The 18,842-nt window shown below is 30.8% G+C and overlaps 1 protein-coding gene across 6 annotated transcripts in view; it reads left to right on the top strand.

Moving 5' to 3' along the window:
• The window catches only part of LOC139496572 (golgin subfamily A member 6-like protein 22), a 39,750-nt gene extending 27,770 nt beyond the window's left edge, over window positions 1-11,980 (top strand). For 4 of the 6 annotated variants that reach the window (XM_071285102.1, XM_071285099.1, XM_071285101.1 and 1 more), the window contains exons 11-20: window positions 25-256; window positions 671-758; window positions 1,237-1,398; window positions 2,056-2,200; window positions 3,782-3,847; window positions 4,510-4,578; window positions 6,742-6,960; window positions 7,187-8,127; window positions 10,643-10,729; window positions 11,582-11,980. In XM_071285102.1, the coding sequence (XP_071141203.1) occupies window positions 25-256; window positions 671-758; window positions 1,237-1,398; window positions 2,056-2,200; window positions 3,782-3,847; window positions 4,510-4,578; window positions 6,742-6,960; window positions 7,187-8,127; window positions 10,643-10,729; window positions 11,582-11,638 (2,066 nt within the window). In that variant the 3' untranslated portion in view covers window positions 11,639-11,980. The remainder of the gene's footprint in view (window positions 1-24; window positions 257-670; window positions 759-1,236; window positions 1,399-2,055; window positions 2,201-3,781; window positions 3,848-4,509; window positions 4,579-6,741; window positions 6,961-7,186; window positions 8,128-10,642; window positions 10,730-11,581) is intronic. The other 2 variants (XM_071285103.1, XM_071285104.1) reach the window with 2 other exon arrangements.
• Window positions 11,981-18,842: the final 6,862 nt, after the last annotated feature.

Below are 18,842 nucleotides of genomic sequence, written 5' to 3' on the forward strand. Positions count from 1 at the left end.
CAATTTCAAATGCTTATATTTTAGATAAACAAAGGGAAGAAAAACAAAAGAGAGAATTAAAGGAAATGAATATCATCAAGGCATCGGAGGAAACCTGGGCTGACAAATTCAGCAATCCTTATAGGCCTGCACCACTACCAGATCAGTCCGTTAAACAGTACGGACCAGAGGAACATCTGATTACCAAAGAGAATATACTAGATACAAGAAGGACCAGCAGTGCTCCAAATCAGTTTCCTGATGATGATGAGCCAAAGTATGTTGCTTATACTTTTAATTTTGTCATTTATAGAAATATATTTTTCTTGTTAAAAAAAAACCATTCCAAGTTCAGCAAATTTGACTTCAAATGTTACTGTTGAAAATAAGAAGATGTTGTATGATTGCAAAGGAGAAAACTCTCCATCAAAATTAACCTTGATCTTACAATAGCTTGTGCACTTTATGTTAAACTGCCGATGTCTTTCGGTAATTTTGTCTATGGATTGCTGTCTCATTGCAATATACCTCATATCTTAATGTCATTCATATTGAAAAGTACGACATAGACAAAAATGAATTTTTACTTTTGCTTAAGTAATGATTGTTTTCTAAAAAGTTAAATATCCTGATAAAATATTTGCTTACTTCGAAGTACATTTAATATTTATACTAATATATTTTCTTTCAGGACTCATATTCGAGGACAGAATGTCTTCATGGATTCTCAAACTCAGAAAGAACAGGAGGAAAAAAGGAAAAGACACCTGGAACACCAGGTATTTCACAATATAATCACAAGTGCTTCTGGGTGTATTCTTAATTTATCTAAACATTTATCAATGTGTTCTCAATTCAAATTGAGCATTTATTTTAAAACCATTTAATTCCTCACTTATACAATGTCAGGCTATTTCAGTACTGAGTACGTAGCAGCTAAGCTGTTCTTATTTTACAGAGATCAAGTAAAATCTCTGTTATTATTAGACAGTCTCATTAATAATGAAATTTTTCCAAATAATTGAAAATATGTAATGTAGAATAATTTTTTATCATTGACAGAACAGTTTATACATGTGTATATATAAAAAGATGTGGTATGATTGCCAATGAGACAACTCTCCACAAGAGACCAAATGACACAGAAATTAACAACTATCGGTCACCCTACGGCCTTCAACAATGAACAAAGCCCATACCGAATAGTCAGTTGTAAAATTTATTTTATTTTATAATTTTATTTACTGACGTTTTTAGACAGCAATAATGGAACAAGTAAAAGAAAAACAGAGACTGAAGCAAATGGAAAAGGAAAGAAAAATAAAAGAGGATATGGAAGAAGAGATGAAATTACAGAAAGAAAGAGAAAAACAACAAAATATGTTAAATTCTGACATCCAGAAAAATAAAGCAAGAGAGGTTAGACTTTACAATGATTTAAAATTTGATCAAATATTGACATACAAACATTTATTTTAACTTTTCTATAATTTGTTCATACATAATGCCACTAAAAAATAGAAATATCCTGTTCAGTTAAAAGATGGGTAACTTTTCTTTTACTGTATATTTGATAAATCTTATTTAACCAGGCGTCATATACATTAAATATAGAATAGAAATAGAATTCATGTAGATAATCAATAGACTCAATTGAAAATACTGTAAATGATCAACTTTACTTTGTAAGTCTGTTAACCATTTACTTTTGCTTAAATCGAATTTAAATTGATACAAATGCTTTAAAAGGATTCTGGTTATTGAAGTCAGGTTAAACTCAAATAATCTTTGATATTATCTGAAATAAATAGATATAAGAAGATGCAGTATGAGTGCCAATGAGACAAATCTCCATCCAAGTCACAATTTATAGAAGTAAACCATTAAAGGTCAAGGTATGGTCTTCAACAGGGAACCTGGCTCAAGCTTTTCGCTGTAACTTATGATTATTTTAAATATTTTTGTAACAACGCTAGCAGAATGAAAAATTGTAAAAACGAGATGAACGGTTTCCAATGAAAAGTGATTATGCAGAAGAGAGCAGTAACCTAGCAATTATTATTTGAATTTTTTCAGGTGAGAAGACAACAACAGGTGGAGAATTTAAAAGCAGCGATGGATGAAGCTAATGAAAATGCTCAGCGTGAGAAGTCTCAAAAACGTATGCAGCATTTGGAAGAAGGAGGACATGATGTTTCACATTTGAAAGCTAATCTGCAGGGTAAGAAGGTTTTAAACACTTCAATGAAAATTCGCCTATTTTTATCGAATTTTGTGAAAATGTTTAGAAATGCTAATTTTGATGTCATGAAAGGAACATTGATATATTAACCCTTTCCTCCATGGAATAATTTTTGTACACACTTGATTTTCAAAAGCATCAAAAGGCTTCTCTTTGTTGTAATGGGGGTGGCTTCAAACGGCGTCATTATGGAGGAAAGGGTAAAAAGACCCATATCCTACCTTGTCATTGTTTTACCTAATATTTATTATGATAATTGACATTACATGCTTTGAAATTTAGCTAGAAATATGACCATGCTTTTGGCCTTTTTCAACCTACACTGTTATTTATTTTCTTATGTAGCTAGAAAACCAGTTTGATGATTTTTTTTTTTATTTCTTGAAAGCATTTTGAAGTGCTATATACTTCTTTTTATTTAAAAATTCTATTATTTAGTTTTTTCTAGTAACATAGAAGAGCTTCTTTTGTGGTTAAAATTAAAATTCTTACTCTTCTCAGTTTTTCATTTGATACTTATAAATGATTCCTACTGGGTTTTTCATTATAGCACAGACAAATGGTAATTCATAGTTTCAAATTTACATGTATTTGTTGCTGAAATTAACAGAAAATTATTTTATTATTATGGTATAGCTCTAAGTAACACTTAATGTTTTCAAAGAATAGTTAGCTACCAACTTTATAAACTAACAGCATGGTTTGTGTGTAATGTAAGCATGATTAATATAAAATTATTGCTAAGCATAACAAACTCCATGCAGATATAACTTAGGTTTGTTTTGGTTATGATAGATTTAACCATGGAAATCACATTAAAAACAATGTTATACTGAACATAATAAGTAATATTCTCCAACTATGAGAGATGGGTCATTTCTGTGTTTCAGATGATATTCAAATGAGCTAGAAAACAATATAGTAAAATGTAGTCCTTCTACATTGTAATGTACTGTAAACCAGCTGATTTTTGCAACTTTCGCAAGAAGAAAAATAACGCCAAAATAAATCATCAGGAAAAATAAAATCTGAATTTTTCGTTGTCTAACTACATCAAATCAATTTGAAAATTGTGAAATCGCTGCCAAGTGGAAAAGAAAAGACTAAACGTGAAATAAAGTATCCCCAAAATTAAGTTTGGTTTACAGTATTTTATATCATATACCCTTGTTTTTGTTTTTTCTGTCAAAAGGTTAAGACAAAACACCTAAAAACTCAACCATTTGAATTCAATATCAACACTACATGGTCTTTCCTTTCAATAGCATGAATATAGATTGTTAGTTTCTTTCATGATTGTTTATAATACCCATATAAGGTAGGTTAGTAGTAGAAAACAAGATACAATGAAAACTTAGTGTAGGTAATATAGCACTGGAAAGTACACAAATATACAATCAAAAGCTGACTTTCAATGATAAAGGTTAACAAATAATTCCATTACTGATGGTGATTTATTAGCTTTGCTTGCAATATAGCTTAGTATGTACGCTAATTAACATGATATGGGTCATGTGAAATTATGATTTAGTGTATTGTTTATATGTGTGTTGATTTTAGAGAAGCAGTTGACAGCTAGATATCCTGCCGTAGATACTGTTCGAGAACCACCAACTACCATTAGAGGTATAAAATAATCCTCTCTTTTAATGCACAATTTTCTTTAATTTTGTAATTTTTCATAAAAGTATTAAATGAATTAACAGCACAAATTTCTGTCTTTGATAATGATAAAAATACCCTGTGCACATGTAATACAGAATTAATTTTTATGAAAGAATAATAACTTTCCTGCATGGTTTGTGAAACTAAAATTCCTTTTTTCATGATCATAAGAATATTGGCTGCAATTTGAATTGTATTTGCAACTATTATAATATCACAAACTCATTGACTGTCCCAAGTTTTGAATTATTTTCATGGAAATGAAATATTAATGAAGTTTTGGCATTACCATTAAAAAAAAAGACTGGTGTATTTTTAAAGGGATTGTGAGATAATCAGCAATAATTTCTTATAAGTACTGGTACAAAAACAAATCATTCATTTTTGGAAAAGGATTTTTAATTTTAAAGAGCTAACTTCTTTTTAACAAGTGATTTATTATGAGCACTTCACAATAGCTATTGATAGCATTTATAAAAATCACATTTTTATTGCAAACTTTTTCTTCAACATTCAAACTTTAAAATTGCAATTAATTGCTTAACCAATAGGCTATATTTAATTCTCAATTTACCAACTGTAGCAATCTAAGCTTTTAGCTATGATATTTTTCTAATTTGTAGATCAGTTTTTCACATCACAACATTACTACAGTCACAATATGGCCGACATATTGACAGGCGGTCGCTTAGGTATCATTTTATATGTGGACACACATGGATTGTGGGTTTCACAAGAATTTTACGGTGTAACTTGCTTTAGTCATCAATCATTCAGTGCAGTGTTGTCACAAGCCATTTACAGATCATAGCATTCATTTATAAATTTTTATATCACAAACTATATTTAAAGAACAGATAATTTTGAATGAAAAAGACTTAATTTGAAGGGAACAAATTGTAAAAGGTAACAATCTTTGATAGTACTACCTCAGGTATTAAGGGTGAAGAACACTTTTTATGCAAAGGCCATAGGCAACGCTTACATCTAATTTTCTTACCCTAAGACAGTAAGATTACATTAACCATTCGTTACTGGTAAAATAAATTTTACTTTAGAAATTTTAAGGTTTAGCCCATGAATAACATGTATGCAACCTTATATTTCTTTTTCAAAGGTTTTAATAAACTTTCTAAGTGCTGTAATATGTCTTATCTTAGTTATAATTTTGATTCAACTTTATTTTGTTTATGCTTTTTCTTTTCTTTATAATAAATTTTATTCAACTCATTTCATGCTATTTTTCAAAGTATTGTAAGAATCATGATCTGCATTTGACTGCATTTTCAGCCATTTTATTTTTCCAGGGACCATTTATATTGGTGTACATTCTGTAATTTATTCTATATTGTAAAATTTTATTCTGTTTTAGTACAAAATTAGGGTTTTTGTACATATAAATTTTACCTGTAAATATCAAGTTTTGCTTTACAATCTGATATTCTGGAAACTATTGCATTTGAATTATTTATGTATGCATTTTATTTGGTATGATCTGATCACAAATCAGTTCTACTAGTGCTAGACATTTTGTTCAACTTGTGCTCCATTTTTTTTTGTAAATTCCACAACTTTATATGATAGTGAAAATAACACTAAAAGTGTTATAAATTACATTAAGTTTTGTTTACTTTTAACTCTCATATTTATTGATGAATAGTTTAATAGTTACAAAATTTGTTGAACAAACTCATTAGAATGCATGTATAAGTTTATTTCAGTGTATCACTTTCAGTCTTTGATATAAGTCTCCAGAGACCTTTGTGTAATATTATCCTATTAACCAAACTTCCAGAGAATCTATATCTGGAAAATATTTAGTTCAGAAAATCTGATTGAATCCAAAATAAGTACAGTAACTAGGTCTAGTTTGGGCACAGTTCGATAAAATTCACTGGAAATGGTCACATGATATTAGCATATTATATACCTTTTGTGCAAAATTTATGTTATTTTGGATTTGGTATGCTACTATACTGTGTTGCTTTGTGGATTATGTTTTAAATTTATAATCGGGTAAATAAGTGTTTTTCAAAATCAATACCATAGATATTTTTTTCAGATTATCTCATTTATATTTTATGGCATGCCAAGCTTAATGTCTTATTATTGTCATACCTTATTTAATACTAAGTTACCAATATTCAGTACCAGAGATGATATGACTTCTGTAAACATAATGTATCTACATCTATGATGAAATACTAAAATAATCTTAGAAACTTATGTAAATTTTTAATCCTCTTTTCCTTGATCTGGACATTACTGGTGGAGACTTATCATTGTATATTGTACTTACAATGAGAAACATGATGGGTTGCAATAGTTGAGCAGGAACTAGATATCCTTCCAGAACCACCTGAATTAAACCTCAAATTTTGGTGGCACTGCTCAATATTCTTTTTGAAATCAATTTTTTTTTGGAAATGTTTGTATTTATTGAACTAATAATAAAAAAAAATTTGAGTTCCCAATAATTGTTCATACCAATATAAGAGAAAGATTGATCCCTGTTAATCAATTGTGTCAAAAACATTGTGATTGTGTCCATCATATTACAGTTTCAAAAATAATGCTGTATCTAGACTGGCATTTAATATATATTTCTTCAACTGTTCCTTAGTGATATGTTTGGAACATTTGATGCTTCACTTTGCATTGTCATATATTTAGAACTTTTTTAGATGGAAGTGTTCCTATAATTTTCCATACTGCAATTTTGTCTTTAATTTTTATAACTTCCATGTAAACAGTAAAGGCATGGTGTCTGCAGTTGGAACCATTTTTATGACATAAGTAGAAGTCTTGTGCACATAAGACCATTGCTCAGACACACATCTTTATTTATTTTATAGCTAAATTGACACCAAGGGCTACTGAACCAACATATGTACCTGGCTTAAATCTTGAAGTCTCACCTAGACCAATACAAACAGACAAACACTCAGACAAATCTGGTTTGGCATTAGAACCATATACAGAGAATAGAGTTCTAACACCTAGTCAGTACCGATATGGTCAGTCTCCAAAAAGAGAGTTTGGTACACAGACTGGAAACATACCATTAAATAATGGTAAGCATTATATTGACTGGAAATTTAGATTACATTGGAAGTAATTTGTTGTTTGCCAATGATTTAAAATTTTAAAAGGACGACAATAGAATTGGGGTTTATTCTGAATAAAAAATTTAAATAGATCGTTTAATCAGATTAATTTAAAGTGGCAGGGATAAGATTCTGTAAGCTTTGCTCCCATAGTTTTATTTTTGAATTTTTTAATGAAAAAAAATATTTTCAGAAACTGGTCGTAGAATGGATCAGAGAACATACAGAGAAATGACTGATGTTGATATTGTGTACAAAGTTTCTAAGGGCAAGAAGGTTAGAGTAAAAAGTGCTACAAAAGAGGAAAAAATGCCAAGAAGGCAACCACCCAATCAAAAACGATCTGTCATTCAGAAAGAAGACCCAAAACCTAGAGAAACAGATAGAAGAAGCAGAAGTAGAAAGAAAGAATTATGGAATTATCAAAATCCTGCACACAAACATCCAAAAAAACAATCAGAAAAAGATCCAATTCAGCACAAACGTCAAGCTAGTGAACATCGGAGACGAATTAGAGAACAAGAACTTATGGCAATGGTAGAAATGAATAAAGATAGAATTCCCACAGAGAGGCTCTCAAGATGTGGTTCTCATTCTGATGGTGAAACTACACCAAGAACTGATAGACTATGTCATAGACATAAATCACATTCTCCTGTAGGGCAGCCAGAGGTCAATCGGCTGGTTATCAATAGGTCAAGGTCGAGGTCACCTGAGCAGTCAAATAGAGCACTTGTACCATACAACAGAGAGCGATCTCCATCACCATCTGTATCAGTTGTAAGGACAGATGATAGATTAAAAAGAGCTCCCTCTCCTCCTGTACCTGCCCTCAAACACAAAATAGGAGGGGAGGGAGGATTAGATCATCGAGGAAAACAGTATAAATATGGGGACACAAATCCTGTGACTTATGAACTTGGTGATAATGACTTTGTGCCATTTACAAGAACTGTAGAGATTTTAGACCCAGCCCAGGCTACTAATCCACTTCCTCTTTCAAGGGAGACAACTAAATTGGCAAATGCTAGGAAAGCATATATTAAAGGAATGAAACCTGGTAACTATGGCAACAGGGTAGACGTTTATGAAGATAGGATCAGACTTCCTGGAGAATCAAGAAATAATGATAAGGTAATTTATTCATAAACTTCTACACATAGAATACATGAAGAATGTACATTAATGAAAGAAATATCCGATACTTGAAATCTACTTTTTCTATGACCTGTTTCTCTCCAAAAAGTAATGATTTGTCTTTTGTTATTTTATCTAAATTGTGCAAATGACAAGAAATTAAACCAATCTTCTCCAGTTCAGCTACAAATTACACATAGATATTATTAATTCAAATCAAAAAGAAATGTACCGGTATATACTTTAGAATTCCATTTAAAATCATCTGTCTATTGGTTATATGAAAGAATACTTCAATTTGTAAAGTTGCATGAAGAATACGTTATTATTAAGGTGTGATACATTGTAAGATCTCACATTATGTGTCTGAGCAACGACTTTAATCTTGTATGATCCTAACCAAATATATAAATATTTTTGATCACACAAACATAAAAGGACTTACAAAGGACAAGCAAAATCACTTAAGGTCAAGTAGTTGAAACTTAGTTTTAGTAGAATTAATTTATTATGAATAATTCATAAACTGACAATTTTGTTATCAAAATGTCCTGTTTCAACATGCCCATACAGGAATATTAGCCACTGGACAAATGATACTCCTGAGTCTATTAAGTGTATTGACTTTGACAGTGTGAATGCATTAAAGATGTTCTCTTTGGATGATTTGTTGAATTGCTGATAAATTGCAGGAATTTAGATATTTAAAAGAGATAATGGTCCACAAAGTTTCATAAAATATTGGTAATTGTTACCTATCTTTAAAACCATAATGAAAACAATACTTTAAATGATTTGATTTTTACCTAGTATTTACTAGGTAAAAATCGGGTATTGATTTTGGGATGTATGGCAGGAGTGTGTATGATACTAGAGACGTCCCATACAAACAGTTATGATGATTTAATTTTTGCTTTTTACTAGTGTATTTACTGTAGTCAGTGTTATGACAGTGACCTATACAGTTCAGATGAGAATATATTTAGCAAGGTTTATTATACACTGTATCAATATTGTTTTCTCTATTCACAGAAACTCATTGTTTTGTCACATTGTTGTCTGTATAATTTTATCTTTTTGGAATATATAAACCAGACATTTCAGCTTTTTTCCATTTCTCTTTTGTCTCTCTAAAGACTCTAAACTACAAGGCAGACTGGTTACTTTTCACAAAGCATTTAGAAGACATACATATATTAGATCCATATGGCAATATAAAAATTTGCTTGTTTTAAACAATGTTCCATTTCAAAATAGTTATGCCAAACTTTAATCATACAAAATGTTAGAAGTTTATATAAAGTATTCTATTTAATAAAATGCCAAATTTTTTTTAAATATTTTTTTCATGAAGCTTTTTTTTTTTTTTTTTTAGAACATATGCTTTTTTAACCAAAACTAAATAAAGATAAAGAAGATGTCATTTAAAAATCAAATGCGATAATTATCAACCAAATTTAGACTGTGTAAACTGGCAGGAATATTGATGATATAATAATGATAATATTCTTTTATTTAAAGAGGGTTACACAGTTAGCTATAACACTAATCTTCCCTGAAACTCTACAAAAATAAACAAAAATAAACAAAAGTCCTAATGTAACAGAATAAAATTTAAAAGGAAAAAAAAGTTAATAAAACTAAAAAAAAAAAAGAAAAAGGGAAAAAGATTTTTAGGATTTTTGTTAAATTTACAAAAAAATTATAGTACAACTAGTACAAATGTAAATGACTAATTATTAATAACTGTCTCCAATATAAGTGATAGTGCAGACAGTTCAAATTTGATATTTCCTTTTGTTTAATCTGATTATCATTGTGTAGAAATATAACAAGTTGGTATTTTAAAGTGGACTTATGGACAAATATGTGGGAAAGTATATAGTTTCTGATCTTTTCGCATTTTATGTCGTAACATATATAATCTTTGAGTGTTTTTATAAGTATTCTAGCACTTGTGAATCTTGAATGTTACTGAACCTATCCATGGCATGTGAATGATATGACCTCTGAAAGATTATGGTGTATTTGTTATGTGTTATAATGGAATTTGCTATGTTTCTTTTCTTTTATCATGAATTGTAAAAAAAAATCAATGGTGTTCTAGAAAGTGAAATATAAAATTCCAACATATTTACCTACATTGCATATATTAAAATGCAGATATATTAGTTAAGTTGCCAGTGAATAAACTTAATTTTTTAATGTAACTGTTCATTCTTAAAGTCATATATGATCATATATTAATTCAAAATTTGGATGAAAAGATTCAAATATATTTTAATTTGAAGCAAAATTAGTCTTTAGGGAACAGTATTTTATGTTATAGGTAAATACTAGCTTAAAAAAAATTTGAATGTCATATTATAAAGAGGTATGATTTGGCAGGAAATATAGAATCTGACCCAGGGAATGAATAAAGTTATGAAATAAGTGGTGGTTTAATGAAATTTAAGATATAAGGCTAAACATTTCTCTAGTCAGTCATTTAACTTTAACATATATATTTCAGGACCCCATTACTAACCCATCTCTAGTCAAGAATCATCCCACACAAAGACAAGATCAGATACTGAATCAACTCTCCAGTCTAAAAGAGGTCAGTGTACTCTATAGTTCTCAATCAATTACTCAATTTCCTGTATAATATAAATCTATAACAGAAACAGGAAAAATTATTGTATAACAACAATAAAGTTTTGATATTAAGTACATATACAAAAAACATAGCTGTAAATTAAAGACTTGCTCACAACAGCTTTAAGACTGACACTTAGGGAGGGTGAGAATTAGGACTGACACTTAGGAAGGGTGAGAATTAAGACTGACACTTAGGGAGGGTTAGAATTAATACTAACACTTAAGGAGGATGAGAATTAAGACTGACACTTAGGGAGGGTGAGAATTAAGACTGACACTTAGGGAGGGTGAGAATTAAGAATGAGACTTAGGGAGGGTTAGAATTAAGACTGACACCTAGGGAGGGTGAGAATTAAGACTGACACTTGGAGAGGGTGAGAATTAAGACTGACACTTAGAGAGGGTGAGAATTAAGACTGACACTTAGGGAGGGTGAGATTTTACAGTACCAAAGAAAGCAGAGTGAAACAGTTATAAGTGACAAGACAAACAGTATAAATAACTCTCAAAACACAGATAATAAGACAAGAATGGTGCAATGAAAAAATCAAGCCTGAACAGCGAGGATTTATAAAAAATAAACAAAAAATAAACAACCCACACACTAGAACACACAACACACAACATCATGTAACCAATATAGAGACAAAAAGACAATTATTCTTCTGCAATGTTAAGAAAAACTTGGATATATGTACTGGATTCATAAGTAAATAATGACATTGGTCTAATAAATTATAAAAAGTGCAGTTTTATATTATCTGATATCTGCATGAATCAAACAATCATGTTCTTTGTGTATTTTTTTCAGAGTTTAATACAACGACAAAGGGAACTGGAAACATTTTCACCAACTGACTTGGAATAATTTTCCTTCCTGCATTTTATTTTATATAGTCCTCTTTGATAGTGCCAAATGTATTTATATCATTTTTTATTTCCTTTATTTTAAAGTTTTTTGTGTATAGCGAATGAAAAAAATAATACTGAAATATTGGAAGTAAGGATATTTGTTACATTGAATTGCAAAAATAATAGCTAGTTAAATTTCTGGAAACTAAATATAATTCACTTGCTAGGCTCTTGTACAAAAATATTGAAAGGTGTTAAAGAGTGCTGTTTGCCTCTTTATATCATGTATACGAGTAAAAAATAAAAAAGTCTATATTTCCGAATGAATATTCTGAAATATACAACAAATGCTTTAAAGGTTATATCTGAAAATGTAAAAGATATTGATACATATTTATAAGCTTTATGGTAAGACATCTAAATAAATGAAATGTGATTCCAGAGGACAAGATGTGTGAAAACAACACACTAAGTCCAAAGGTTGTTATTCTGTGGAAAGTTGGTTATCTAGAACAAATGCAAATTTGATGCCCCAGCAATTGAGAAAGCATCAACAAAATTATGAAATAGTTTACTGAAGAGTTAGGCTGATATTGATATGTACTTTTAGATGGAAGTGTTTCTGTTTTCATAACTAAAATAATATTTTAACCTGTTTTTATGCCCCACCTACGATAGTAGAGGGGCATTATGTTTTCTGGTCTGTGCGTCCGTCCGTCTGTCCGTTCGTTCGTCCGTCCGTCTGTTCGTTCGTTCGTCCGTCCGTCTGTCCCGCTTCAGGTTAAAGTTTTTGGTCAAGGTAGTTTTTGATGAAGTTTAAGTCCAATCGACTTCAAACTTAGTACACATGTCCCCTATGATATGATCTTTCTAATTTTACTGCCGAATTAGAGTTTTTACCCCAATTTCACGGTCCACTGAACATGGAAAATGATAGTGCGAGTGGGGCATTCGTGTACTGAGGACACATTCTTGTTGATAATTATAAATTTGCTGGACCAGAGTGAGTTGTTAGAGTTATTTGTTTTTATACGACCGCAAAGTTTTTATGGTCATATATTGGTATCACGTCGCTGTCGTCAGCGTCGTTGTCTACGTTGTCAGCGTAGTCTGAAGACGTATGGTTTCTGGATAATAACTTTAGTATAAGTGAATAGAAATCAATAAAATTTTAACACAATGTTTATAACCACAAAAGGAAGGTTGGGATTGATTTTGGGGGTTATGGTCCAATCGGTTTAGGAAAAAGGCACCCAAAGGGGCACAAAACATACATTTATCTTGTTTCAGGACAATAAGTTGTGTATAAGTATTTCAATTACTCTGAAATTGTACCACAATGTTCATATTATTAAGTAGAAGTTAAGGATTTATTTTAAGGGTTATGGGGCAAACAGTCTAGGAATTAAGGGCCAAAAAGGGGCCAAAATCAAGCACTTTTGAAGTTTCCGGACAATAACTTATGTTTAACTGTATGGATCTCTCTGACATTGTACCACAAGGTTCCATATAACGAAGGAAAGAATTGGTGTCAGTTTGGGGTTAATATCCCTGAACATTTAGGAATAAGGGGCCAAAAAGAAGCATTTTTCTATATTACAGACAATAACTTGTGTTTAAGTGTATGGATCTCTCTGGAATTATACTACAAGGTTTCTTACTACAAAGGAAAGGCTGGAATTGAGTTTTGGAGTTCTTGCTCCATGGGGGTTTCAACAAGTGAGGGACCAAAATAGGCATTTTTGTCGTTTTCAGTCAATAACTTGTGTTTAAGTGTATAAATTTCTCTGAAATTATACCATAAGTTTACATACTATAAAGGGATGGTGAGAGGGGTAAATGGATCAAATCATAATGTCATTAAACAATTAGGGGCAAAAGGGGGGGAAACAAGGGTTTTTCTGGTTAAAGAACAATTTAGACAATTTAAAAGCAGTGTAAGGGAGGTAATCCTATTCCAATTAAAATTTAAAGAATACGGTTATATATATGTTTGATTACTTGATAACCTCCTTGACACTGCTTGAAAATTATGTTCAAGGAAGAGATAATTGTCTTGAGATGTGTAGCTGTAAATTTATTTTTAGAAGTTACTGTTAATTAATATTAATTTTAACAATGACTGTAAGTTCTTTTATATTTTAATACTTTATGATATATTTAAATGAGTAGTTATTGTTGCCAACTTAATTAGAAATTTGAATTGAGATTATTTTTGGAATAAGGTATTTGGGGAGGTGAAACAAATGAGGAGGGGTGGGGTGAGGGGTAAACATTTTCTCATTTCAGATTTTAGAGGGGATTGATATTCAACTGTATAGTGTATTGCTCAAAAGCAAAAAAAAAAGTTTAAGTTCATTAGACCACATTCATTCTGTGTCAGAAACCTTTGCTGTGTCAACTATTTATTCACAATCCAAATTCAGAGCTGTAACAAGCTTGAATGTTGTGTCCATACTTGCCTCGACTGTTCAGGGTTAGACCTCTGCGGTCGTATAAAGCTGTGCCATGCGGAGCATCTGGTTTATACTCACATATTATATGGCACCTTTGCAAGTTAATTCTTCAGTAAATTATCATAATAAGTGGTTCATTTTGCATACATTCAATTGTCATTAGTGTGATATATAACATTCCAAAGAGAGTGCTATTATTTTGTAACTTTTTAACATATAATTGCCTTTCACGTTAAGCAAGCAGAAATCAAGCAAATAATTTTAAGTCTAAATTACTCTAACTGACTTAATATTTTCATTGAAGCATACATATAGTTTGATTTTTTCTATTTTTGAAGATTTAAGGTTGACCTGTAAATGCCTTTTTGTGTTGTTGTTGATTTTCAGTCTTATTGAAAAATACCAAACATCTTATTTTAATCAAATTGCCTCAAACTTGATACTCTTCAAAGTCAAATTAAGTCAAATTAAGACTTTTTTTTAAATTGATATACTGTGGATTCATTTATTTTCGTGGGTATCAAATTTTTGTAATAGTTGTGCTCTGAATTTATGTATACTACAAAGTAAGGTTTCTGCTGATAATATATGAACATGTTTATGAATAAATACCTGCTTGATGCTGAGCATCCACCAAAAAAAATACTTGCCATTTAGACTAAAAATTGGTAATTGACACTTGTACTAAAACTGGATTGCCATCAAATGTTTTTAAATATCATTTTGTACCAAAATACATTGGATCTGAGACAAACTTCTTTATTTTCTTCCAAACTCGCTGGACTGTGATATGCATGTTTGTTGTTGATATTATGTGGTGCTGTTGATTTTGAATCAAATTTCATTTGACAATAAATTTCATTTGACAATAAATTTCATTTGACAATTGTAAATGGTAACATACATTTATTTCTGTATGTTATGTATATTTGTATGCACAATTAGCAGCATTCTGCTATTAAAAATGTTATTGAATAGTTGAGATATTAGTGCTTAATTTGTTATTCTTAAGAAATTTAAACAATTTTATCTTTTGAAGAAAGGAATATAGACCAAAAAAATATTTAATATTTCTGATGCTAATAGCACCTGTAATGACACCTTCCATTGGATTTTTTTTTTATGAAATTGCCCAGTTTTGGGAAAGCAATATTATTAGCTTTGAATTTTATTGGTTAAAACATAGATGTATAAACTGAGTATATACATCTATGTCTTGTTAATGCATAGGTTTTAAATAAACTTAAAGAGTCTGTTACAAGATGCATGACGTCAAATAAAGAAAGATTGGATTTATAGCCAGTACTATTTATATTGTTGAGTCCATATTAAAATTGATGTGATTAATTAAATGGAGGTTACTAATAATTCTTTAAAAATATTATGTTTTCTCTTGTATATTGAATGGGTGTAACTTCCCAAAAATTGTATTTTCTCTGTTTTGTTGTACATAATAGAGGCGGATTTAGGGGGTTGGGCATGGGGTCTGGGCCCCCCTTTTGTGGAAAAAATTTGGTTGAATATATAGGGATCAGTGAAGCATGACTGGAGCGGGCCCCTCTTAGGCAGTTTGTGGACCCCAACTTTTGTGGATCTGCCACTGCATAAGAAAACAATATTTCAGTAGTGTGGAACTATTGTTTTAAATGAATTGATTTAGCATTTAATAAACTTATAATCTTCACTTGTTATATAGCACTTTTTAGCTCACCTGGCCCGAAGGGCCAAGTGAGCTTTTCTCATCACTTGGCGTCCGGCGTCCGTCGTCGTCCGGCAACGTCCGTCGTCGTTAACTTTTACAAAAATCTTCTCCTCTGAAACTACTGGGCCAAATTTAACCAAACTTGGCCACAATCATCATTGGGGTATCTAGTTTAAAAAATGTGTTCGGTTACCCGGCCAACCAACCAAGATGGCCGCCATGGCTAAAAATAGAACATAGGGGTCAAATGCAGTTTTTGGCTTATAACTCTGAAACCGAAGCATTTAGAGCAAATCTGACATGGGGTTAAATTGTTTATTAAGTCAAGATCTATCTGCTCTAAAATTTTCAGACGAATCGGACAACCGGTTGTTGGGTTGCTGCCCCTGAATTGGCAATTTTAAGGAAATTTTGCTGTTATATGGTTATTATCTTGAATATTATTATAGATAGAGATAAACTGTAAACAGCAATAATGTTCAGCAAAGTAAGATCTACAAATAAGTCAACATGACCGAAATGGTCAGTTGACCCATATAGGAGTTATTGCCCTTTATAGTCAATTTTTAACCATTTTTCGTAAATCTTAGTAATCTTTTACAAAAATTTTCTCCACTGAAACCACTGGGCCAAACTTATCCAAACTTGGCCACAATTATCTTTGGGGTATCTAGTTTAAAAGATGTGTCCAGGGACCCGGCCAACCAACCAAGATGGCCGCCATGGCTAAAAATAGAACATAGGGGTAAAATGCAGTTTTTGGCTTATAACTTAAAAACCAAAGCATTAAGAGCAAATCTGACTATAAGAAAATTGTTTATCAGGTCAAGATCTATCTACCCTGAAATTTTCAGATGAATCTGACAACCTGTTGTTGGGTTGCTGCCCCTGAATTGGTAATTTTAAGGAAATTTTACTGTTTTTGGTTATTATCTTGAAAATTATTAAAGATAGAAATAAACTGTAAACAGCAATAATGTTCAGCAAAGTAAGATTTACAAATAAGTCAACATGACCGAAATGGTCAGTTGACCCATATAGGAGTTATTGCCCTTTATAGTCAATTTTTAACCATTTTTCGTAAATCTTAGTAATCTTTTACAAAAATCTTCTCCTCTGAAACTACTGGGCCAAATTAATCCAAACTTATCCACAATCATCTTTTGGGTATCTAGTTTAAAAAATGTGTCCGATGACCCGGCCATCCAACCAAGATGGCCGCCATGGCTAAAAATAGAAGATAGGGGTAAAATGCAGTTTTTGGCTTATAACTCAAAAACCAAAGCCTTTAGAGCAAATCTGACAGGGGATAAATTGTTTATCAGGTCAAGATCTATCTGCCCTGAAATTTTCAGATAAATCGGACAACCCGTTTTTGGGTTCCTGCCCCTGAATTGGTAATTTTAAGGAAATTTTACTGTTTTTGGTTATTATCTTGAAAATTATTATAGATAGAAATAAACTGTAAACAGCAATAATGTTCAGCAAAGTAAGATTTACAAATAAGTCAACATGACCGAAATGGTCAATTGACCCCCTAAGGAGTTATTGTCCTTTATAGTCAATTTTCAACAATTTTTATAAAATTTGTAAATTTTTACTAACATTTTCCACTGAAACTACTGGGCCAACTTCATTATAGATAGAGATAATTGTAAGCTGCAAGGATGTTCAGTAAAGTAAGATGTACAAACACATCACCATCACCAAAATACAATTTTGTCATGAATCCATCTGCTTCCTTTGTTTAATAGTCACATAGACCAAGGTGAGCGACACAGGCTCTTTAGAGCCTCTAGTTTAATTTATTTATTGCTTTTTTAGTGAATTGTGATTTTCTTAGTTTTGCATTCATGTATCAGACTATCTGAACTTACTAATACTAAAGAGAAAAGTAGGATTATTGTACAAGGATAACACAAAATGTTTGCATGTTCTTTCTCTTACTGAAAGCTCAGTCAGTTGGAACTTAACAAGACTGTCATATATTATCTTCGTGTGTACAACACACAAGCTTAAAGTTATTGGGTGTTTTTCTCCTCTGACCCCCAAAAAAGTTAGAACATGATGATTGTTCGGTTGCAATTTAAATTACAAACAGTTGCTCAAATACAATGTAGAAAAAGATCTAGGATCATTTTATGATAATAGAAAAAAAAATACTTTGTACTTATTTAGTTTTGATAAATGAATTGTATATATTGTACTGATATTATATATTTATATTTATGTAAAATTTCATTGATAATGATTAAATAAACAATTAAAAATTGTGCCTTCTTCTTTCCATGTTTCTGAAAGATATTCCATTTCAGCAAGTCCTAAAAAAGGGAATCAACTATGCCTTGTGATTGATGTACAAGAGATATGAAGGTCATTAGTTTGTATTTATGCCCTACCTATGAAAGTAGAAGGGCATTATGTTTTTATGTGTGTTCTGTCCACCCATCTCTGTATTACTGTGACCAGGTTAAAATAAAAATTATGTTTTGACAAGGACTTCATAGTTCACTGAATTTAGAAATATGACTGGTGAAAGTTTTGGTTTAACCCATCTACTTGTTAAATAGTAGAGGTTCAAAATATATAAACTACTGGTTTAAATTTACAATCTACTTTTATTTTAATAAAGGGTTAACATTTATAAGCTACTGTTATTATAATAGAGGGTTAAAATTTATGAACAACTGTTATTGCAAAATAATATGGAAAAAAACAAGAACACATTACAACATATGGAAAAAAACAAGAACACATTACAACACATGGAAAAAAACAAGAACACATTACAACATATGGAAAAAAACAAGAACACATTACAACACATGGAAAAAAACAAGAACACATTACAACATATGGAAAACAAAACAAGAACACATTACAACACATGGAAAAAAACAAGAACACATTACAACATATGGAAAAAAAACAAGAACACATTACAACACATGGAAAAAAAACAAGAACACATTACAACATATGGAAAAAAAAACCAAGAACACATTACAACACATGGAAAAAAATAAGAACACATTACAACATATGGAGAAAAAAACAAGAAC

This window comes from Mytilus edulis, chromosome 1 (assembly GCF_963676685.1).
Source record: "Mytilus edulis chromosome 1, xbMytEdul2.2, whole genome shotgun sequence".
In the NCBI taxonomy this organism is placed as follows: domain Eukaryota; kingdom Metazoa; phylum Mollusca; class Bivalvia; order Mytilida; family Mytilidae; genus Mytilus; species Mytilus edulis.